Source organism: Carcharhinus amblyrhynchos, chromosome 13, assembly GCF_965287045.1.
Source record: "Carcharhinus amblyrhynchos chromosome 13, sCarAmb.v2.hapA, whole genome shotgun sequence".
NCBI lineage: Eukaryota > Metazoa > Chordata > Chondrichthyes > Carcharhiniformes > Carcharhinidae > Carcharhinus > Carcharhinus amblyrhynchos.
In genome coordinates, this window is record NC_137336.1 from 55982518 (window position 1) to 56007827 (window position 25310).

Consider the following 25310-nt stretch of genomic DNA (forward strand, 5'->3'; position numbering starts at 1 on the left):
GGAGCGCACAGTTAGTTGTAGAATAAGGCTGCTGCATTCTGCTCATCAGGGATGGTGTATAACAGATAAAGTAATGAGTGTGTAACTGTGAATGGAGGGAGCAGTGTGTGGCTTGTACTGTGGATAGATAATCTATGTATGTTATAAATGCAGAAGGAAGTTGTGAATGACTTTGACTGGTGGAGAGAATCTCTGAATGCAGAGGGAGTAGTGTATAACTCTGAAGGAAGTGTACATAGATCAAAGAGAAAACAGTCGGAGTATAATTCTGTCTGACGATAATGGGATGCTAATATCTGCCTTTAGCTAGGGAGATCTGTAGCGAGTGGTGTTCGTCAGGGATCAGTGCTGGGACCTCTGTTGTTTGTAGTATATATAAATGATCTGGAGGAAAATGTGAGTGGTCTGATTAGTAAGTTTGCTGATGACACAAAGATTGGTGGAGTTGCTGATAGTGCCAAGGATTGCCAGAGGATACAACAAGATATAGATAGATTGGAGTCTTGGGCACAGTAATGGCAGATGGCGTTTAATCTGGACAGATGTGGATTGATGCATTTTGGAGGATCAAACTTAGGTATGAATTATCCTGTAATAGGCAGAACGCTTAGGAACATTAACATATAGAAGGATCTGGGCGTGCATGCAGGTCCACAGTTCCTTAAAAGTGGCAACACAGGAGGCCAAGGTGATGAAGAAGGCATATGATATGCTTGCCTTCATCAGCTGGGCATTGAGTACACGAGCTGGTAAATCATGTTGCAGTTATTTAAAGCCTTGGTTAGGCCACATTTGGAGTATTGCACGCAGTTCTGGTCACCACACTACCAGAAGGACATGGAAGTTTTGGAGAGAGTGCAAAGGAGATTCACCAGGATGTTGCCTGGTCTCAGCGGTGTTGGCTATGAGGAGAGGTTGAATAAACTAGGAGTGTTTTCACGAGAAAGATGGAGACTGAGGGGAGACCTGATAGAGGTCTACAAATTTATGAGAGGCATAGACAGGGTGGATAGTCAGAGGCTTTTTCCAAGGATGGCAGTGTCAATTGCAAGGGGGCACAGGTTCAAAGTGAGAGGGGGAAAGTTTAAGGGAGATGTGAGGGGGGAGGTTTTTCTTATAGAGAGTGCTGGGTGCCTGAACACACTGCCAGAGGATGTGGTGGAAGCAGGCACATTAGCAACATTTAAGAGGCATCCATGAATAGGGAAGGAATAGCAGGGTACAGACCGGAAGCGCAGAAGGTTTAATTGAGTTAAGGCATCATGATTGGCACAGACTTAAAGGGCCGAAGGGCTTGTTCCTGTGCTGTACTTTTCGTTTTTCTTTGTGACAAAGAATGCAGCTTAATTAGGGAGCTAGTGGTATGGCTCCAAGCAGGGACCAATGCACAGTGTTGATGCTTGTGCTGCTTCATGATGTGGATAGCAACATTTGGATATAGGAGAAGAAAGAAGTATATGGATTCATGTAGAGTTTTGTACTTTTAATTAGTTTACCTGTAATCTACCAATACGTTGATTGATTTAGTCTCATTCTCTGTTTCCATTCTGTCCCATACAGACAAGACAGCACTTGACTTTCCAAAAGAACCGCCCATTCAGTATGAAGAGCCAGTGCCAGAATGGAATGTGCCAAGTTATACTGAGGAACCTGGTCTTGTAGATATAGACACACCAAACCCTGTATGGCCTGAGGCACCCAGCTTTGTACATACTGAAGATTCAGTGCACAGTGATCAGGCAGGCTTCATAAGTACTGCGGAACAACATCTTGTGGACATTGGGAATCCACAAGTGATTGAGAATTTTCCACAAGTGAATGAGAATTTGCTGGATCTTTGGGAGGCCAATGGAATAGATCAGCTACCATCAAAATCCAACAGTGAGCCGGTAGAGAAGCCATTGATCTACACCAGTGCTGAGGAAACGGAACTGGTTTTAAATATGAAAAGCCCACTGCTGGATGAGGTTGTGTCAACACATGCAGACATTGAAATAAATAGCCAACTGCTTGTGAACTTCCAGGAATCAGCAGAGCAACCTGAAGCATCAGGGCCCACTGAGCTAGGGCCACAACAACCGCCGAGCTGTGGGGAAGCTGAAGAAGATAACTTACTGTGTTTTGATGGCAATGAAGGTCTTCCAGCACCACCTCCAGACTGTCTTGATTCACAGCAGTGGGAGAACCTGCCAAGCCTCATAGAACTGGAAGGGTCACAACAGATGAGTGAAGACTACTGCTTTGGAATACAGGAACTACCCAAACCCCAAGATGCTGAGGTAAGCTGGGATGAAACAGGCACAGAAGTGATGTGGATTTTGATGTGCAAAAGTAAGAAACATTTTCATTTGATTTTAAATTACAGCAAATGGTATAAAATTCAAGTTTAACTCCTTTATTTTCGCTCCAAAATGTGGCATGCTGACTGAGCTTGCATAAAGCATAATGCACCAGCAGCACACAGGACTTCACACAACAGGCGCACAGGTTGCAGATGTTAACACTACAGGACAGATCACATTACTATCAATAAAACCTCATCAAAAACAGTGCTTCATGTAATCAGCCTTCGTGTCCTTTTGATTTGTTTGATTACAGCAAAGCTGATGACAGTCAGGGTCCTATTTGAAATGAATAGGGAGGATTCAGCTTAGTTCCCACAGGGTGTGAGCTGACAGCACGTAACTGTAAGATCTGGCACTACATTGGCAATTAGTTTGAGAGATTACAGGTGTCTCTGGAATGAGAAGTAGAAGAAACGCTGTACTGGTGTATTTGGGTATGTTATCTTAAAGCTCAGACACATTGTCACAAAGGGTAAAGGAAACTTTGGCTCTGAGCATATTATACCTGACATGAGAGTGTCTGCTGCTGCTTTTGGATGTCTTTCGAGCGCTGACATTCCTTTGAGCACTAACGTCACACAATAAAGCAGATTCCATGTGTACTCAGGGGAGGGTTGCTGGGCTAAATTTCCATATTTGTCTAAAATATGAACACCTCAATTAAGTTATTTTCTCCATGGAAGTGGTTTTGTTGGAGGCAAGAATTTACAACAGAGAGTAAAATTTAAGTTGTAAAATCCTTGCTGTCATATCAAATAAGCCTAGAAAGCACTACCTCCTTTTAGTCACATGATGTTAGGTTGAGTTCAGTACCTGGCTGCACTTTGTAATTTTCCCTAATTTTACGGTTTCTATTTTGTAGGCAGTTCAAGATTTTTTCAACCAATCACAGGATGAATATATCAAAGTCCAATCACATGTAGAGGAAAATGCCAACAAAATACCAGGTGAGAAACTGGTTAATTCCCGACATGTTTTGTATGCTTTCTTTAACATGATAACATTTTCTCAATCCCTCCACATCCTATGGACCTTCCTAGCATTAGGTTTAATTAAATGTCTTCCTAGAGGTTTCATCACATGAATTGACCCCACTCTCAGTAATTAGTTGACTAATCCATCCAGTGATGCACTGCCACCCTGTGCTAATTGGAAAACAAAAAGATTTATTGCCAAGTTGGTGATGCCTGACAGTCAGCCAAACAATGTTTTCTTCGCCATTTTCAAAATTTTTATATCTGCTTAATGTTCAAAGAAAATGACAAAAAAAAAATCATTTTTAACAACACAATTTCTCCAGGGTTGCACACAATGGTCTAAAGATTAATCTTTGATTCCTAGGGCATCTAGGCTAATCCTAGAGATTTGCAACCTTACCCATCATCCACCTTCCATATACTTCCAGCTCACTCAAAACTATGCTTCCAGATCCTTTCCAACACTCAGCCCCACTCACCTGTCCATCATTGTCTCCTGCTCCTGTAATGCCTCAGACTTTCAATTCTTATCATGTCAGCCTAGCCTATGTTTAAATCTCTCCATCACCTCACCAGTCCCTATCCTTGTCGACTTTTCTAGCCTTAATATGCATTCCTCCAAAATGCTGTTTCTTTTCTGTGCCATTTTACCCAGGAGCAGAATTTTGCATTTCCCCACTGGTGGGTTTGTAAGCGAGAGGTGGCTGTAACATTTGTTGGATGACCTTTCCACCAGGCACTCACTCACTCAATCTCTCAGCAGTTTTAAGCTGAGATGGGCAAGGCCTGGGACAGTCAATCTGCCTGTGCCCCAATGAGGCCATTAAGTGGCTAATTAATGACCATTTAAGGGCTGTTTCCAGCCCACCCTCAACTTTTGAGCTGGTGGGAGGAGTTCAGGGGAAGGGGAGGAGTAACTGTTCTGTTCTCAGGTGGGAAGGCAAGGGTGTGGCATGAGGAACCTCCATCAGCAACCCCTGTTTAACTTTGGTTGCCCTCTTGAAAGGGACTGGTTCCTGCAGGTCCTCCTTACCCCCAGCCTTTCAGTCCATGCCCTATCCCATTCTGTAGAATCCCTACAGTGCAGAAGGAGGCCATTCAGCCCATCAGGTCTGCACCTACTCTCCAACATTACGTCTTATCCATACTTGGGACGCACCCCCACCCTATCCCCGTGCCCCCAAGTATTTGCCCCACTAATCCACCTAAATTACATACCTTTGGATACCAAAGGAGAACCTAGTATGGCCAATCCACTTAACCTGCACATCTATGGATGTTTTCTACAACCTCTTCCTACAACCCTCCATGACCTCTGAGCTCCTCCAATTTGACCTTTAATAACCCTGATTTTACTTGTTCCACCATTGATGGCCTTTCAACTACTAAGGACCTAAGGTCTGGAATTCCCTCCCTAAATCTTTCCACCTGTCTACCTCTCCTTCTTTAAGATGTTGCAAAAAGCCTGGCTATTTGACCAAGCAGTTGGCCTTTTGTCCTATCCTCTTTTTATATAGCTCAGTGTCAAAATCTGTTTGATAACATTCTGTGAAGCACCTTGTGATGTTCTCCTGTGTTAAAGGCACTGTTAAACTTCAAGTTGTGTTCTTTAGTGTTCATTTTTTCCTTACACCTCTTTGAAGCCTTGGGCCATTCTTTCTTATGTTAAAGGCACAATGTGAATGCCAGCCATTGTGAATCACATGAACCATGGAACAATTGAGCATGGCGGGATTCCTGTTTATTCCAAGAAACCCTTCTGTAAGCTGGTCAAACTGAAGGCATTGTTCAGATAAGGTTTCATCAGCAGTCTCTACAATGGCAGTAGCATTTGTTTTTTATATTCTCACCTATTGTGTTGAAGCCCAGCATAACATTCACCTTTCCCATTTGCTTTTTTCATCTGTGAGCTTGCTTTTAGCTTAAACTCAAGGAGCCCTAACCCCTTTTACGATTGTATTTTTTTTAAATCAAGTATAAAATCAGAGTACAGTGAGGTGACTTTAGCCACAGCTAGCGATGAACTGATAGAGTGAAGTGCATTTCCTGTTCTGCAAAATTTAGATATGAACATTTGTTGCTCTGTGCTATTTTTAGACAAACAATAATCTGTTTGAGATATGGATGATATGCACAGGAGAATATGAGCAATCTACGATTTTATATTTGCAATGTCCTCACATTTATTGTCGTTGTATTAAAAACTAAATTTGATTACTTGCTTACCGTGAATCACTATCTCATGTTATAAGGTGTGAAGTAGAAGTACAGAAAGTGAGTAAAGCAGAGAGTGGGATACAACATTTGGGAATGAAAGGTGTCTGCAATGTTACTTGCTGATGAACTGCCTACGTCCAAGCTTTGACCCTTTCTGAAATGTTAGGTTTAGGTGTCCACAAGAAGCTTCTTGGTTGAGTAAAAGGGCTCCTAATAGTTAAGAGATTTTATTTTGAATTAGAGACTTGATATTGGAAAAGGGAAAGGTAGTAGGCTGTTTGATGGTTGAGGGTAATGGAATATATTGTGGGTAGAATAATGAGCATAAGAATATGAATTAGGAAGCAAGATATTGAAATGGGGAGAATGGATTAGAACAGGACATAGACAGGCTGGTAGATTGGGCAGATAGATGGCAAATGGAATTTAATCCGGAGAAATGCGAGGTGATGCACTTTGGCCGGAATAATGTGGAGGGGAGTTATACGATAAAAGGTAGAACTATCCGGAGTATAGATACGCAGAGAGACCTGGGGGTGCAAGTGCACAAGTCCCTGAAGGTGTCGGTGCAGGTGCAGAATGTGATGAGGAAAGCGTATGGTATGTTAGCCTTCATAGGAAGGGGTATAGAATATAAGAGTAGGAGTCTGATGTTGCAGTTGTATAGAACGTTGGTTAGGCCTCACTTGGAGTACTGCGTCCAGTTCTGGTCGCCGTACTACCGGAAGGATGTAGAGATCCTGGAGAGAGTGCAGAGGAGATTTACCAGGATGCTGCCTGGTATGGAAGGGCTGTCTTACGAGGAAAGATTGAACGAACTTGGGCTGTTTTCCCTTGAGAGACGTCGGCTGAGGGGGGATCTAATAGAGGTTTATAAGATTATGAAGGGGATAGATAGAGTAAATGGTGGTAAGCTTTTTCCGCTATTAGAAATGGATAGAACGAGGGGTCACGGGCTTAGGGTGAGGGGGGCTAGGTATTAGACAAATATTAGAGGGCAGTTTTTCACGCAAAGGGTAGTGGGGGTGTGGAATGCACTGCCGAGTAAGGTGGTGGAAGCAGACACGCTAGGGTTGTTTAAGAGTAACTTAGACAGCCACATGAGTGGGCTACATATAGGGGGATATAGCAGGCCTTACTAAACATTGTAGGCTTGGGATTACGTTTTTGCCTCAGGGATGTTACAGTCTTTGCCTGTTTAATAATGAATTTTTTGTCTCCACAGGCATTTAAGTCCAGCAAGGGGCATGCATGCGGCAGGTTGTGGTGGGCTGCTCTTGGACGTTGCTTCGGGAGTTGCCTATTGCTTCATGTCGTTAGTGTGCTTAAACTGGACCATCTCGAGGGCAACATGACAGCTCAGGGACTATCTCTGTTGCTGTGCGGACACATGGATTTGGGCCTGTGTCTGTGGGAGTTTGCACGTTCTCCCCGTGGTTGCGTGGGTTTCCTCCGGGTACTCCGGTTTCCTCCCACATCCCAAAGATGTGCTTTTAGGCTGATTGATTGGGTAACAAATTGTCCCCATATTGGACCTCCCTGATCCTCCTACATTAGGCGTAGACTAAAATCATGAATAGGTCACTGAGACAGTGGGACGGCGGCGTGGGCTCGTTGGGCCGAAGGGCCTGTTTCCTGTGCTGTGTTGTTCTTTGTCTTTGTCTTTGTCTTTGGAAACCATTGATAGTGCAAAAGTTGTGGCCTGCAAAAGGATGAAAACAGTGTGACCTTGAACCAGATGATGAGAATGGAAATGAATGATTTTTGTAAACCTTTTTTGAATTTGTTACTGGCATTCATAAAATTTCCTGCTTATGAGACAATTTTCCACAGTGTCTATCCAACTACTCTCCCCCTTCTATCCCTTTCCCCATCTATTGTTTATTCTAGTGCTCTTTCTACCCCTTCTGTTGTACAGCCTCTGTCCCAATGTCCTTCCTTTACTCTATTTGAAATATAAATTATATATCCCCTGTTGCTATTATCATAGAATCATAAAATAGAATCCTTACAGTGCAGAAGAGGCCATTTGGACAATCTAGTCGACACCAAATCTCTGACAGAGTATCTTAACCAGGTCCTCTCCCCAGTCCTGTAACCCCACACATTTACCACATAGCCTTGGGACACGAAGAGGCAATTTAGCACAGCCAATCCACCTAACCTGCACATCTTTTGATTGTGGGAGCACCCAGAGGAAACCCATGTGGACATGGGGAGAATGTGCAAACTCCACACAGAGACTGACCCAAGGCTGAATTGAACCCGGGTCCCTGGCATTGTGAGGCAGCTGTGCTAACCATTGTGCCACCGTGCCGCCTTTCAACCATTCTGTGTCCATCTAAAACTTAGGTCAGCACGCATTGTATCCTAGATCAGTACATCAATGCTGATTTTAAGTGCCTGAATTTTATAAATAAATTGTTTACATGACTGCAGTGTAACCATGGTAACACCTTCCTATTTCTCCCCTCTGTTTATAGAAATTGATATTACCTATTGCGATAACGACACTGACACAGATCCAGACCATTCTCCTGCAGACTGATTTCACTTGGCGTGATGCTCTCCAGTACGACAATTATGCTTCAAGTAAATGAAAGACAAAAATTGCTAAGTTTTAATTTTAGTCTGTGTTTACTATTTTTAATTGTAATAATTTGAATGTATTATTTTCTAAATTAACCTTATTGTATATTAATTCCACTCACAGCTGCTAGGTATAGTCTGCTGAAGCTGATATTATGTGACTAGCAGTGTTAACTATCACCAATTGCTTTTCAAGTACCATTTTCAAAAGCACAAATTTTGTGAAATGCTAATTGCTGTTGTATGAAAATAAACAGTTTCTGAAAATCCAGTTTTTCAAATATGTCCTCATTTGTGTGGATCACAATCTTGGATTTTTTTTTTACTCTTCTTGTTCTTTTATGCATTCTCTCTCTTCTCCCATGGAATCTGTTACATTTTTAAAGAGCTATGGGAGAAAGAAGAATGGAACTGATTACATAGTTCGATCAAAGAACCAGCAGTAAGCAAAAGGACTTATATTATTACAACATATTAAATAGTTTATAGTAATTATCATTTTTACTATATCCTCAAAATAGAAAATAGTCACAATTCTGGGTACAATTCAGGCCCCTGAGTCTCCTCAGCCATTTAAAAAGACCATAGCGGATCTCATACCTCTACTTAACCTTCCTGCACTATTCCCATATCCTCTGATACTCTTAGTATCCAAAAATCTGTTGATCCCTGCCTTAAATAGATAACAATGATAAACCAAGAAACAAAAATCTGTCTTATCAAATAACTCATTTTCTTTTCTCTCCAAGTATGGAGATTGCATGGCTTAAGCAACTCTATTTGGATGTCTTACAAAGACTGTCTTGGAAGGCTTCATATTGACTCAATAGGTGGAGTATAATGTGGCAATAGGGGTACCACCTACTGGTTGGAAAACTGGTGGAAACCCTGGAGACTTTTTGACAGGACTGTCAACGTAATTATCATTTAATCAGGCATTTGTCTGGACAGCATCAAACCTCCCATCACATTAAGTAGAAGAGAAACCCCACCCTGAAAAACAGCCAGCCAGTAAGTGGCAGGAAGCTCTTCAATCCTGACAGTGCCACTGGCACGGTAGGCCTTACTGTCAAATACAAGTATGGGCCTTCACTAGGAATCACTGCTTGACCCCTGGAGAGAGGTAAGTGAGATGGGATGAGGATTGTGGGGAGGGAAAGTCACCAGTGAGGGAGGAACAGAGGCAAGGACAGGATTCCCTCCCCTACCCTTTTCCCTTGATCGGCCTGTGAATGAGCGGTCCTCCCCATAGTAAGCTGCTAGCAACCTCAGTGGTTTACTGGAGGCATAGGCGATACTTGTGAGTCTAGTTTAATCCTTTAGCCACCATTAGATCCCAATCGATTCAAGAATCATTAGTTGTAAGTGACTCATTAAGGTGCCTAACTGCCTTCCTACCGCTAAACAGTGAGTGATGCAGGTCTGGGATGTGATGGAGATAGGTTCCAATCAGAAACAGTGTGGAAGAGTATGGAGGAAAGGCAGCAGAATGACATGATGTCAAGATGCTTGTTTGGAGAACACATGCAGAAACAATGGCCTAAATGGCTTCCTTCTGCACCATAGCAATGCTATGATTCTGTGATATAGCTTCAAAATGGAAACTGAGACCATGCAGAATTTACGTAATTGTAAAATTCAAAGAACTTCCACATTTTTGAGCAAACTGTCGCTATTTTGTATATTGTAGAGTCATAGACTCATAGAGGTTTACCACATGGAAACAGGCCTTTTGGCCCGGCTTGTCCATTCTGCCCTTTCTTAAACCACTAAGCTAGTCCCAATTGCCCATGTTTGGCCCATATCTCTTTATAGCCATCTTACCCATGTAACTGTCTAAGTGATTTTTAAAAGACAAAATTGTACCCACATCTACTACTACCTCTGGCAGTTTGTTCCAGACACTCATCACCCTCTGTTGGAAAAAAATTGCCTTTCTGGACCCTTTTATATCTCATCCCTCTCACCTTATATCAGAAAGGTTATATCATAACCTTCCAGAATTTGGAGGCCTTGAATTCATCGCCCCTTGACCTTTACAGAGCTCAGGAAAAACAGCCCCAGCCTAAAATTGCTCTCTACAACTTATTCCTTCATCTCTGGTGTATATAATCAAACAGGAAAAAAAAGCAATTACTTTGTGTTATAAATAGAGGATACATTTACAAGTATACTTGTGGAGTATATAAATAAAGGACTGTACTCTGCAATTAAACACATTATGGCAGCGGTATACAACAAGAGTGAAGGGTGTCAACAGTGACATAAATAGGTTGCTCGAATTAATTCTAATGTAGACTAGTCATACAGCAACAATTTGCATTAACATAGGACCCTATTGTAGAAATAATTTCAGTGCCCTTTACAGAGGGAGAGGACCCAAGGACAGCTACCAAAACCATGGTGGGAATTTAGAAGTTGCATCAAAGAGATTTTTAAAGATGAGAAGAGGTTACTGAGAATGTTTCCATAGAATCCCAACAGAATCACAGAATCCTTACAGTGCAGAAGGAGGTCATTCAGCCCATCAAGTCTGCACCAACTCAGAGTTACAAATACTGAGCAAAGAAATGGTGGAATTCAGTAACCCATTGTTAGCTGCGTGTTGCCAATTATAGGCCAGAGATGTCTGGTTATAGATTGGTTACCCTGCTGTTGGACAGTAACAAAGAGCCTTTGGAGGGGAATTATAGATTTGAATTTTGAGTCCCCTTCTCGCTTTTTTTTAACTTTTAGACCTGTTCTTCCATCCCATTCCTACTAGGAACCACATCTACCCAGTGGTTTTACCTGTTTGGAAATAACATCACTCCCCACCACTTCTTACTCTTATTTTATATAATTTCACCTTTTTCATAGATGGAGAACAAAATGGATTCATGAAAATTATTTTCAGAAATTTCTCTTCATTAAACACTGCTAAAGCGGTTGTGGCAGTTATTGGTGTGGGCGACGATTAGATGATAGTAAAAACAGAACACTTGCTCAGGAAGGTAAGAAAATTCTTTTAAGGGACCTGGGCATCACCGAGGCCAGCATTTATTGCCCATCCCTGATTTCCCTTAAACTGAATGGCTTGCTAGGCCGTTTCAGAGGACAGTTAAAAGAAACCAACATTACTGTGGGTCTGGTGTCAAATGTAGGCCAGGGCAGGTAAAGTGTGGTAGCATGACCCTTTAAATGGAGCAATCCCTGATGACCATGTGATTGGGCCAGACCATATGAAGAGCCAGCAGGAAGCCAAGCCGATCAGGAGCTGGGTGAGGATTCCCAGAAGGTGGTTACTATTAACCCATGAAGGACTACACCAGCACACACGCTTACCTTTGGAGTCTCATCGGATTGTGCCATTTCCCAATGTATTATAGAAAGTTTTGCTACAGGGTGTCCCTAATGGAGTGGTGTATCTAGATGACATCCTAATTACGGGAGCTTCACCTGAGGAACCACAGGTCAAACATAGAGGAAGTTTTAAGAAGATTAATGAGGTGTGAGTTAGCCTGAAATGAGAGAAATGTATTTTCCAGATGGATGGAGTTACATACTTGGGTATCAGGATAGACGCTAAAGGTTTACATCCATAGAGGATAAAGTTAAAACCATAAAGGAAGAACCACAGCCTAAAAATGTAGTGGAATTAAAATCACTCCTGGGAGAGGTGAATTATTATGGCAGGTTCTTACAAAATGTGTCTACAATCTTAGCCCCTCTTCACCAGCTTTTGAGGAAGCATCTGCTTTGGAAATGGGGGGAGGCCTGGGTGGAAGCATTTACAAATATAAAGCAGGCTTTATACTCAACGGCACTGCTTGTACGCTATGATCCAACCAAACCATTGGTAGTTACCGGTGAAGCCTCACCTTATGGAATGGGAATAATTTTGTCCCACAAGGTGTGGGATGGACTGGAAAAGCCAATTGCATTTGCCTAAGGACAGTATCAGATGCAGAAAAAAAATTCTCAGATAGTCAAAGAAAGTCTTGCAGCAATTTAGGAAGTTTCATCTAAGTATACGCTAGACATTTTTAGCATAATGTCAGATCAGAAACCTTTGTTGGAGTTATTCCAAGAGGATAAGGCAGTGCCATCAATTGCCTTTGTGAGAGTGCTTTATTGCTAGTATACGACCACCCTTCTCAGCATCGGCCAGGTATATATATATCAAATACCAATATACTGAGCCCATTACCTCTTCTTCAAACAATCCCCACACCAACAGTATCCCAAGAAATAGAGACTTTGCCAGTTTCAGCAAATCACATTAAAAACCTGGTCCGAGGGGGACTGTCTGAAGTTAAGAAGAGGGTGATGTAAAGATGGTGGTATTTATGTCAGAACAACTTAAATGGTATCAGCAACGTACGATGAAGATAACGTGTGAGGATGGAGTGTTATTCATCCTAACAGCTGTTAAATTTTGATGTCCCTATTGTCTATGTTGAGCCAGGAAGATGAATAGAATGTATTCAAAAGGTGGCTAGATGTAGCACTTGAGGCGATTGGGATCAAAGGTTAATGGGAGAAAGCAGGATTGGGCTGTTGAGTTGGGTGATCAGCCATGATCGTGATGAATGGCGGAGCAGGCTCGAAAGGACAAATAGCCTCCTCCTTCTTCTATCTTCTATATTTCTATGAATCAGCTGATATCATTGGCATGGTTGTTTACAGTTCATCGTTAACTGTGAGTTTTACATGTGTCTGGGATTGTTTGTGTTTTAATGAGGTATTTGCTTGAGGTTCAGGTCTTATCTGGAGCTGATATTACCAACATCACACAATGTTTTGTCAGCCATATTGTGACCATTTTAAAAAGTTCAACTTTAAAATGTAAATACTTCATGCCTGTACTGAGCATGACAAGCTGTTAAAAAAGCATATACAGGATCTTTGGCTTTATAAATAGATGCATCGAGTACAAAAGTGAAGAAGGTTTGCGAATCCTCCATAAATTATTCATTACATCTAAGATAATTGTATCCAATTCTAGGCACCATTCTTTAGGAAGGATACATTGGTGCACTTACCAGAATGAAATCAAGTATGAGTGACTTCAATTATGAGGAGAGACTGAAGAAGCTGAGCTTTTTCTCTTTGGTGCAGGCAAGGTTAAGGTAACTTGTAATAAAAGTGTCTGACACCATGGAGGGTTTTAATAGGAAAAATAAAGCAGAAATGTTTCCTCTAGCAGGAGAATCAGTAACTAGAAGAAAAAGATTGCAGATAATTGGCAAAAGAACCACATGGGAGATGAGGGGAAATTATTTGATGCAGTGAATGATTGGAATGGACCGCCTGAAAAAGTGATAAAAACACTTTATTAACACCCTTTCAAAATGAATTGGATGCATACTTCGAAAGGAAAAATATTGCAGGGCTATAGCGAAAAAACAGCTAAGGGAGTGGAACTAACTGGATTGCAATTTCAAAGAACTTGGCACAGATGCAATGGGCTGAATGGCCTGTGCTATATGAATTTAGGCACCAATTTTGTACAAGTTAAGAAAAGGAATAATGTATACGAAAACAGAAGAAGTGCTCCTACCTTGCAGGAGCTAAATACAGGGAATCTCCTCATAGAAGCACTTGAATAGATGAATGAATGGACAGGCCAGATGGTAAGGGACAGCATGAAGTTAATTTCAGTTCAATATCGAAAGAAAGAAAATGTGTTAAGTAAAGAATGTACAAGTATAAAGTAAAGAGGCTTTATTTTTGCATTGATATCCTTAATTATGTCAAAGGAAGACGCCTGAGACAATTGTGTCAGAGGATATTCAGAAGGTGAGTAAAAGGCCGGGGTAAGCTGGTAGATGGATTTGTTGCAATGCTGCGGGAGAGTTTACGTAAGAGAAGATCCCCTCAATAAGCCTTACAAAGCCTTGCAGCTCTGCTATCACTACTCTACCTTTGAACTGCTTCATCCTGTCCCCTCCTTCGTCCTTCTTCTTCATTTCTTCCTCCAGTGGCAGCTGCCAGGTTTGATCCATGAAAATGTAGAATTCTGTGCTAAACCATTACAAATCTGAAGACTCATTTGAGACTATGCTGCAAAATTCCCCTGTGTCAGTATAGTCATCATCACCTTTGCTTAAAGACACCAATGGTTTGCTGAATTTTGAGTTTTGTGACTTCAATTGCCTCAGTGCTCAGCATCTGTAAGGCCTTCTTCACACTCTTTTATAACCTTCCACAAGTCTGTGTTGCTGTGGAGTTTTCCTAGTGTGACAACCTCAAATCGCACCTTAACCAACACTGCTGCAGCCAGTAAAGTGACAGAGCACAGCTGCAGCCAGACCAGCTCTCCAAGGAACATACAAACAACGAGCAGGAATAGGCCATTCGGTCCCTCGAGCCTGCTCCACTATATAGTATGATCATGACTGATCTGGGAGTAACACGAAATCTGCATCCCGTCCATCCCCAATAACCTACCCCACCTTGGTTGCCAAGAATCTATCTGCCTCTAAATTTCAAATAAAGATCTCCAGACTTATGCAAAAACAAAGTGGCTCCAACAATCACTTTATATACCATTGTTTCAGCCTGAGTGTTATGTGACTGGCGCTAAGAGTGATTGAATCAATCACTTCCAGGAGCCAGTTTCTCAAAGAGTTCCCAATTGCCTATGAGACAATTCTGTGTTCCAGGCTGCTGCCAGAGACATTCAAGGATCAATATGGCAGCAGCTAGCATCCCAAAACAAAATCATTATGCTGAACTTCAAGTTAGTGCATGACATTCAAGTGCATCATAGTCAATTTTTCTATCCTGTATTATGCAGTGGAATCAGTTGTGGTTCTTTGCATTATACTGAATACATTGTTGGGTAGGATCTTCTAGAATGCCAAATCCGGCACAGTTGTCAAGCATTTTTTTTAAATGTTAAAGGCCTAAAACAACTTTTCAGTGGGGCTATTTGAAATATATTTTTAGAACAAAGGTGACGTCCATGCACCAGCTATTTGAATCAACTGAATAGCTATTGAAGCAGTTGGAGAGTAATAGCTTTGCTCGTCATTTTTGTGTGATGCAGCACAGGGGCTGGAGGAAATAATTGTGATTATAACAAAAACGTTAGAAGTAAAATGTGTGACAAAAAGCTACTGCTGAGCTCATCCTAACGGTAAATGTCAAGGAAATAGGCGCGTACAAAAATATTTGTTCAGTGGCGTCGCCTCCTCCCCCACGAAGAGAAAATCTATAAACACACACTCTCACGTAAAAGTGATCACAGCAGACTCCAATGAGATGAGAACTTGGGCTGGTGAATGTTACAGAATCTTTCCAATCTTCTTGTAACTGCACAAGACAAAATGGTGAACTTTCAGTGAAATATCTTGGTTGCAGCAGAGTTCTTCCAGTGACAGACTGGAGAAACAATTTATTTTTTGTTTATCATGGCTTTGTTAGTCTGATCCCAATCAGGAGTCATTTGCTGGGCAGGCAGATTCAGAATCACCTCTTCAAGATTCACCTTTCTAGTCGCTTCCCAGGATTCGCTTATCCGCAGTGAAGCACAATCAATACATTTGTTAGGGAATAAATAAACTGAAGAGCAAGGGGAGTTGCTATGGCAGCAAGGAGCAAAAATCCAGACAGAAATCTAAATAAATCAATGCTGTCTGGCACAGAGAAACAGCTCTTTATAATATATCAGGTAATAAATTGCATTATTATACATTACAGGGCATTTTGTTTATCTATAAATATACATAAGAATGATGTATATAGATGATAAAATATGAGCTGGTTTACAGTACAACAGATATAGGGCATTCTAAAAATGTCAAAGTGGCTTGATAGATTTTTGTAAGATAGAAAAATTAATGGGCTGCAGAACAAAGGCAAGAGTAAAGGAACAGATTAGCTATGATCAAATACGATGGCAGAACAGGCTCAAGGGGCTGAGTGGCCTTAACTTGTTCGTATAAATACTGTATAAATTATTTCTCAAAAGGAACCAGAACCAGAAATGTGCGCCTGCTCTACAGATGTATTATTGAGTATGTGTAGGTAGTTAAATTTACAGTTGCTGTGTTAAAATTGTTGCAACATTTGTTGATTTTTCTGCAGTGAATAAGCTCCAGCAGCAATTGATTGGCTGTGAACCACTCTGCAAAACTTTGTGCTTTCTATGGGCAAGTTTATTTTTTCTTCTATCACTTGAAATATATTACAGGTTGTAATATATACGGATTGTAATTCTGCAGAGGCAGAAGCCCCTTCGGCCAAATCCCTTTATTTACAATTCCAACAGCAGCTCACAATCAGCAGTCTGCCTTCGGGAGTGCCAGAGGAACTGACACTCCCTGTTAGATACAAGGAAAAGACTTCCTGATTTGCCCATAAGTTGACTCCTTAATCATATTCCAATCGGCCAAACTCAATGTCCTGATTAAAGTCATTACAAAGGCCTTGTTAATTTGGCACCTTTCAAAGCTCCTCCAAAAATTCAACATCTGGACTGAGACTCTACATGTACAATTGTTCATTTTCAGCACTAGATTATTTCATTGGGAATCATTAAAAATGACCATATTAATCAAAGAGTACATGTGCTGTTGATTACTAGTCCTAAATACCTGCTCCTGGCTCAGTGTATATCTACTGCTTAAATACAGGAACTTTAAATGTGCAATGCATGCCAATGATGAGGCAGAGTGTAAGATACCATTTGGTTGAAGTTAACAACACAACATTATAACTCAAACATCAAATTCGGGGTATTTGCATTTGACTGTATTTTGCACAAGGTTGCTGCACCAATGCTTGTCAGAATGGAGCATTCAGAAGGGACAGGCCCCAAGAACAACCCCAGCTGATACAGAAACTGAACCATCAGCACTGCACTCTCACCCACTGAGCGAACTGGCCTAACACTGTACTATTTAGCTACATGTTAGAATGAGTGTCAATAACCTCACTATTATTTTGACAGCCTATTATACAGGAGTTAATAAGTGAAACTATGGGTGGAATTTTCCCGCCCCACACACCACGGGAATTGTAGTGGACGAGATAGGACCATGCAAAGGTCCATTGACCTCAGGTGGGATTTTCCAGTCTTGGTGTGAGCTCATCCAGAAAATCCCACCCTATGGCTGTAGCTCTACCACCCTGCCCGCCACAGGAATTGGAGCGGGTGAGGGGGGCAGACCATGGAAAGGCCTGTTAACCTCAGGCGGGAATTCATGATTTCGGGACGAACGGGGCCATAAAATCCCACCCTGTGTGTGAAGTAATGTGTCCATCACACTTTAAAAATGACATAGAGGCCCAGGATTCCAATTTTAAATTTTATGTGGCGAAGAGTCTAAATCTTTACCACTTTACTAAATCTAGACTCTTTGGTCTGCCTTGAGACGGGAAACATGATCCAAGTTTTCCAGTTGAGTTAACAAAAGGAATTAAGTAAGTTAGAATACAGATGTACTAACGGACAGAGTCATCTGGATCTACTAGTTCCCCCTGCCAGAATCAGTTTTGGGTCAGGAAACTTATTTACTAAAAGATGGACTCACCTGTGCTTCTTTATCTCCCACCTCCAGGTTTCTCAACAATTAGGGAGGGTGAGCGAGGTGACATGTCCATTTTGTCAAAGGAAAAATTTTTATTTAAAGGGACCACTATATGGGTTACTATGGTTTCTCAGCATTTAAAGCATATTTCAGCACTCCCCAGAGACTCCTGTAACCACAAGAATGCAGAGGAAACGTGAGAAGGCTGCGTCCCCAGTGTCCCACTCTTACCTCAAGATCCGGTTGTAGGATCTGAGGGACGAAGGTGAATGAGATCTCCCAAGGATGAGAGGAACAGGACAACCTGTTCAACCAAACAGACATGGATTGAAGTGGCCAAGGAATGTGAACAGCAGAAGTGGGGATCCCCAAACTGGAGAAAGAGCACTGAGGATCCAGGAACTCAGAAGGGTGTAACAGGGCTGGTATGGTGGCACAGTGGTTAGCACTGCTGCCTTACAGCGCCAGGAACCCGGGCTCAATTCTGGCCTCGGGTCACTGTCTGTGTAGAGATTGCACATTCTCCCCGTGTCTGCATTGTTTCCCTTTGGGTTTTTTCCCACACTCCAAAGATATGCTGGTTCGGTCAATTGGTCATACCAATTGACCCTAGTGCCAGGCAGATTAGCAGGATAAATGAGTGTTACGGAAATAGGGCCTGGGTGGGATTCTGGTCGGTGCAGACTTGAGTGGCCTCCTTCTGTACTGTAGGGATTCTGGTAGGGTTAATGGTAGCTGCTAGCAAACCCATACCTGCACAGCACATCTCAGGTCAACTTATCTTGCAGCTGCATACATTCCTCTCTCATCAGACACCCCACATCCCACTCTGAGCAGACAAAATTTAGATTTAGCCTCAGTCTGTTGCCTGCTCATTCCCATGCCTCACAGGCAACATTATTGTCCTTCCCTCTTGCCACTCAAGCTATTATGAGCACTCACATCTCTCTGCTTTCTCTCCTTGCTGGAGAAGAAACAACTTGGCGACAGGCAGAGAGACTGCAGCATGTTGGCTGATCCTCTAGTGGCACATTGCTTTCAGCCAGTGGACAATGCATGTTCACCAGGTCCACTGGGACGAAGGTCTTGTTCCAGGAGGTTTCACCTCAGCAACCTGCATACCAGCAGCAACCTGGCCTGACAGCTCAGCCTCCTGAACTTGTCTTCTGCTTGAAGACTCTGTGTTAAGGATCTACCTTCCTTTCAGCTGGATCCCAGTGTTGAGCTCCTCTGTCCTGTGCTGGGGTTTATTTGAAGATGAGGTATCTGGTGCTGCTGCTGGAGCAGTTGGGGGTGGGATGGTTTCTGCTCTTGAGCTTCCATGCGGTGGAAGGTGAAGCTGCGTAAACTGCTCCAGTGCAATGGTGAGGACTGGCAGCAGCAAAGCGCAGCTTCAGCTGAGCAAAGTTCTCAGGAAAAGTCTTTCAATGGCTATGGCTTGGAACTCCTCAGATTCACCCATCAGAAACTCGTTCTGCTGTGGACTCGCTTTGGTGATGCTGGAAATTGCAGAATGGCTGGAGCATCCAGAAACAAGGATTCAAACCCTTGTAAGTGGCTCTTTTGGGGCAGCAGGGTAGCACAATATATAGCACTGCTGCCTCACAGCAACAGGTTTGATTCCAGCCTTGGGTGACTGTGTGGAGTTTACACATTCTCCCCATGTCCTCCAGGTGCTCCAGTTTCCTCCCAACATCCAAAGCTGGAGCAGAGAGAGAGAGAGCTAAGATTTTACCTGTTAAAAACCTGTTTAAAATAAGTTTAAAGCACTTTACTCTTTGTAGAACTGTTTAAAGCATTTATTTATTGTATTTACTGCTTTAAGAATTCTGAGGGTGTGGTGAAAAGGCAGTTGTGGACCAGCCTGCTTTAAATCAGCGCCAGGTTTAAAAGGAGGCCTGGTGTAGACAGCGGGCAGCGTCTGAGCGGGCAGCGGAGTGAGTGGGAAGCAGAGTGAGTTAATAGGGCTTAATATCAAAAAGGGCTTGAAGGAAAAAGGCCAGGTGAGTTTGTTTGAAAAAAAAACAAGGAAAAAAATTTTTTCAAAACTACTACAGCAAGAAACAAGGAAAAAAATTTTTTCCCCATAAAAAATTACAGTGAATAATGGAGGGGCATGTGATGTGTGGTTTCTGTATGATGTGGGAACTGGCGGACCCCAGGGTCCTTCCCAGTGACCATGTCTGCAGTAAGTGCAGGTTGCTGGAGGAGCTCCAGCTCAAGGTGGATGAGCTGGCCTCTGAGCTACAGACACTGAGGCTCATCAGGGGGAGAGAGGGTGCCCCTAGACTGGCTAAATCTAAGGGTCAGGGACAAAAGGGGGCTGCTGGGAGGAGGAGGAAGGGGGGTGAGGAGCGGAGGCCTCAGCCTCTTAATCTGCATAACAGGTTTGAGGTTCTTGCTTCCAGTCTGGAAGAGGACGAGGCAGGTGAGGTTGGTGAGCAAACTGCACACGGTACAGTGATGCAGCAGGACATAGGCAAAGAGAAGGGGAAAAGGAACATAGTAGTGATTGGAGATAGTGGGGTGAAGAGTATTGACACTGTCCTTTGTCACAATGACAAAGTGCACAGAAGGGTGTGTTGTCTGCCTGGTGCTCGGGTCCGGGATGTCGCAGCTGGGCTGCAGAGGAACCTGGAGTGGGAGGGTGAGAACCCGGTCGTTGTAGTACATGTGGGTGCCGGCGACGTAGGCAAAGTGCGGACTGAGGATCTGGGGAGGGAGTATGAGAAGCTGGGAATGGAATTAAAAAGTAGAACCGACAAGGTGGTCGTCTCTGGGCTACTGCCTGAACTGAGTGCAGACGGGCGTAGGGTTGACAGGATAAAGGAAGTGAATGGGTGGCTCAGGGATTGGTGTGGGAGGAATGGGTTCGAATTTATGGGGCATTGGCACCAGTATTGGGGTAGGTGGGACCTGTTCGGGTGGGATGGGGTTGGTCTGAATCGTGCTGGGACCAGAGTGTTGGCGAATCGAGTAAAGAGGACTGTAGACAGGGCTTTAAACTAATTGGGGGGGGGGAGGGTGCGAGGGTAGGTGACGCTACGAGGTCTAAAGTTAAGGATAGGGTACAGGTAAGGGAAGAGGCCGAGGATGTCCCAATTGGTGGCGTTACGGCAAATAGGGTCCAGGTGAAGGCTGGGATGAAAGCGCTTTATCTGAATGCACGAAGCATTCGGAATAAAGTGGATGAGCTGGTGGCGCAGATCGACACAAATGGATACGATCTGGTGGCCATTACAGAGACGTGGCTGCAAGGTGACAGGGACTGGGAGATGAATGTACAGGGCTATCAAGTGTTTAGGAAGGATAGGCAGGAGGAAAGAGGGGGTGGCGTAGCTCTGCTGATTAAGGATAATATCAAGGTGGTAGCAAGGGATGATATCGGAGCCAAAGAGCAGAACGTGGAATCGTTGTGGGTGGAGATTAGGAACAGCAAAGGGAGGAAGACGCTGGTGGGTGTCGTCTATAGGCCCCCCAATAATGATCTGGAGGTGGGGCGGGCTGTTAACACGCAAATAAGTGCGGCGTGCAGGAATGGGACGGCAGTAGTTATGGGAGATTTCAATCTGCATATTGATTGGTCGACCCATGTTGGACGAGGTGGGCTCGAGGAGGAGTTCTTGGAATGCTGCCGGGATAATTTCCTTGAACAGTGTGTGTTGGAGCCGACGAGGGAGCGAGCTATCTTGGATCTGGTGCTATGTAATGAGGCGGATAGAATTAGGGACCTTGCGGTGAAGGATCCTCTTGGAGAGAGTGATCATTGTATGGTGGAGTTTCTGGTGCAGATGGAGGAGGAGAAAGTGGGTTCCCGGACACGCGTCCTTTGTTTGAATAGAGGGGAGTATGGTAGGATGAGAGAAGAATTGGCAAATGTGGACTGGGGGAGTGCGTTGGAAGGTAGGTCTGCTGAGGAGCAGTGGAGGATCTTTAAGGAGATCTTTCTTGGTGCTCAGCGGAAATTTATTCCGATGGTTAAAAAGGACAGTAGGAAGAGAGGTAATAAGCCGTGGATAACGAAGGAGGTGAAGGAAAGTGTTAAATTAAAAGCGGAGGAATTTAGAGTAGCTAAGAGCAGTGGGCGAGAAGAGGATTGGGAAAGGTTTAAATGTCAACAAAGATTGACAAAGAAGTTGATAAAGGAGGGTAGGAGAAGCTATGAGGCTGGGCTAGCACTTAATATAAAAAAGGATAGCAAGAGTTTTTATAAATATATAAAAAGGAAGAGGCTGGCTAGGGTGAACGTTGGTCCTTTAGAGGATGAGAAAGGGGACCTAGTGGTAGGGGATGGGGATATGGCTAAGGTCTTGAATAACTTTTTTGTTTCTGTCTTCACGGAGGAGGACGTGAATAATTTGCCGGGTGTTAGCGATGGAAAGGTAGTAGGAATGGAGGGTCTTAATGACATTACTGTTACTAGAGAGGTGGTGCTCGACAGACTGGAGGGGCTGATTGTGGACAAGTCCCCAGGACCGGATGGAATGCATCCGAGGGTTCTGAAAGAAATGGCGGAGGTGATAGTGGATGCCTTGGTGGTTATTTTCCAGACGTCGCTGGATTCCGGGGAAGTGCCGGAAGATTGGAAAACGGCTAATGTTACGCCGTTGTTTAAGAAGGGTGCCAGGCAAAAGGCGGGGAATTATAGGCCGGTTAGTTTAACGTCTGTGGTAGGTAAAATGTTAGAATCCATCATTAAGCAGGAAATTGCGAGGCATCTTGAAGGGAATTGCTTGATAGGGCGGACGCAACACGGTTTCATTAAAGGGAAGTCGTGTCTGACAAATTTACTGGAGTTCTATGAGGATGTGTCTAGGGCAGTGGATAGAGGAGAGCCGGTGGATGTGGTCTTTCTGGATTTTCAGAAGGCGTTTGACAAGGTACCTCACAAGAGGTTATTGCAGAAGGTCAGGGGACATGGAGTTGGGGGTAGGGTGTTAGCGTGGATAGAGGATTGGTTGTCAAATAGGAGGCAGAGAGTGGGGGTCAATGGGTGCTATTCGGATTGGCGGTTGGTGACTAGTGGGGTGCCCCAGGGGTCGGTGCTGGGGCCTCAGCTATTTACCATTTATATAGATGATCTGGAGGAGGGAACCGAGTGCAGGGTGTCGAAATTTGCTGATGACACCAAGATTGGGGGAAAGGCAAATTGTGCGGAGGGTGTGGAGAGTCTGCAGAAGGATCTAGATAGGCTGGGCGAATGGGCCAGGAAATGGCAAATGGAATTTAATGTTGGCAAGTGTGAGGTGGTCCACTTTGGTAGGAATAATGGTAGGAAGGACTATTACTTACGTGGCGAAAAACTGCAGCAGGCGACGGTGCAGAGGGACCTCGGGGTCCTTGTGCATGAGTCGCAAAAACCCAGCTTGCAGGTGCAGCAGGTGGTCAGGAAGGCGAATGGGATGCTGGCCTTCATAGCGAGGGGGATTGAATATAAAAGTAGGGAGGTCTTGCTGCAGCTGTATAGGGCATTGGTGAGGCCGCAGCTGGAGTACTGTGTGCAGTTTTGGGCGCCGCACCTGCGCAAGGATATTTTGGCCCTGGAGGGAGTGCAGAGGAGGTTTACTAGGCTGATACCGGAGTTGAGGGGATTGAGCTATGAGGAGAGGCTGAATAAACTAGACTTGTACTCGTTAAAGTTTAGAAGAATGAGGGGAGATCTCATTGAGACGTATAAGATGATGAATGGGATGGATAGGATAGAGGTGGAGAGACTCTTCCCGCTCAAAAAAGACAGTAGGACTAGGGGGCACAGCCTCAAGATAAAGGGGAGGCGGTTTAGAACGGAGTTGAGGAGGAACTTCTTCACTCAAAGGGTGGTGAATCTCTGGAATTCTCTGCCCGTTGAAGTGGTGGAGGCTGCCTCGCTAAATATTTTTAAGAAGCGGGTTGATGGGTTCTTGATAAGAGAGGGGATTAAGGGTTATGGGGAGAGGGCAGGAAAGTGGAACTGAGCCACAACAGATCAGCCATGATCTTATTGAATGGCGGGGCAGGCTCGAAGGGCTAGATGGCCTACTCCTGCTCCTATTTCTTATGTTCTTAGATGTCTAGCTTAGGTGGATTGACTATGGTAAATGCATAGGGCTATGGGCGGGGAGAGAGCCTGGCTAAGATGCTCTTTTGGAGAGTCTGTGCAGGTTCAATGGGCCAAATGCACCGCAGGGATTCTACCCCATTTAATAATTACACAATTTATTCAACAGACTCATTTATTCAACAGAGCCCCCCGCTCACCTTCAATCTTGTTTGGCAGAATCCTAGAATGGGGTGGGCTGATGTCGGTATCCTGATTCCATCATCAGTTTCAAGGGATCTAACTTTGGCTATCCACTTTGGCGGAAATAATAGTGGGAGGGATTACTACTTAAAGGGCAAAAAGCTGCAGCGTGCTACGGTGCAGAGGGACCCGGGGGTCCTTGTGCATGAGTCGCAAAAACGCAGTCTGCAGGTGCAGCAGGTGATCAAGAAGGCGAATGGGATGTTGGCCTTTATAGCGAGGGGGATAGAATATAAAAGCAGGGAAGTCTTGCTGCAACTGTACAGGGTACTGGTGAGGCCGCAGTTGGAGTACTGCGTGTAGTTTTGGTCGCCACACTTGCGCAAGGATATTTTGGCCTTGGAGGGAGTGCAGAGGAGGTTCACTAGGCTGATACCGGAGATGAGGGGGTTGGACTATGAAGAGAGACTAAATAGACTGGGTCTGTACTCGTTGGAGTTTAGAAGGATGAGGGGGGATCTTATAGAGACGTATAAGATAATGAAAGGGATGGATAGGGTACAGATAGAGAGATTCTTCCTGCTTAGAAAGGATAGCAGGACTAGAGGGCACAGCCTCAAGATAAGGGGGAGGGGGCAGTTTAGATCAGAGTTGAGGAGGAACTTTTTCACTCAAAGGGTGGTGAATCTCTGGAATTCTCTGCCCGTTGAAGTGGTGGAGGCTGCCTCGCTAAATATATTTAAGTCACAGGTAGATAGGTTTTTGATAGACAAGGGAATTAAGGGTTAAGGGGAGAAAGCGGGAAAGTGGAACTGATCCACCTCAGATCAGCCATGATCTTATTGAATGGCGGGGCAGGCTCGAAGGGCTAGATGGCCTACTCCTGCTCCTATTTCTTATGTTCTTATGTAACTCCCTACACACATGCAGACCCATCTCTCATTGCCTTGGAGTATTCTCCCACTGTGTCAAACATCCAAATAAAAGAATCAGCTGACATAGCTGAAGCTGAGGAGACACCAGATGATTTTAAGGGTGAATTTCTTCATGTTTAATGGCATGAAATAGAATGAAAGTACAATTCATTGAAACACTACGGTGCAGAAAGAGGCCATTTGGCCCATCGAATCTGCACCGACAACAATCCCACCCAGGCTTTATCCCCTTAACCCCACATATTTACCCTGTTATTCCCTCTAACCTAAGCACCCCAGGACACTAAGAGGCAATTTAGCATGGCTAATCAGTCTAACCCATATATCTTTGGACTGTGGGAGGAAACCAGAGCACCCAGAGGGAACCCCACGCAGATACAGGGAGAATGTGCAAACTCCACACAAAGAGTTACCCAAGCCAGGAATCGAACCCTGGAGCTGTGAGGCAGCAGTGCTAACCATTGTGTCACTGTGGCATCCAGTGTACATGCCTGAAATTTCTTGCAGCA

At 43.9% G+C, this 25310-nt stretch overlaps 1 protein-coding gene across 3 annotated transcripts in view; it reads left to right on the plus strand.

The window, feature by feature from the left end:
* dbn1 (drebrin 1) overlaps positions 1 to 8399 on the plus strand; it is a 218756-nt gene extending 210357 nt beyond the window's left edge. For all 3 annotated transcript variants that reach the window (XM_080201122.1, XM_080201121.1, XM_080201123.1), the window contains 3 exons: positions 1561 to 2279; positions 3208 to 3292; positions 8023 to 8399. In XM_080201122.1, coding sequence (XP_080057248.1) covers positions 1561 to 2279; positions 3208 to 3292; positions 8023 to 8087 — 869 coding nt within the window. In that variant the 3' untranslated portion in view covers positions 8088 to 8399. The remainder of the gene's footprint in view (positions 1 to 1560; positions 2280 to 3207; positions 3293 to 8022) is intronic.
* The last annotated feature ends 16911 nt before the right edge of the window (positions 8400 to 25310 follow it).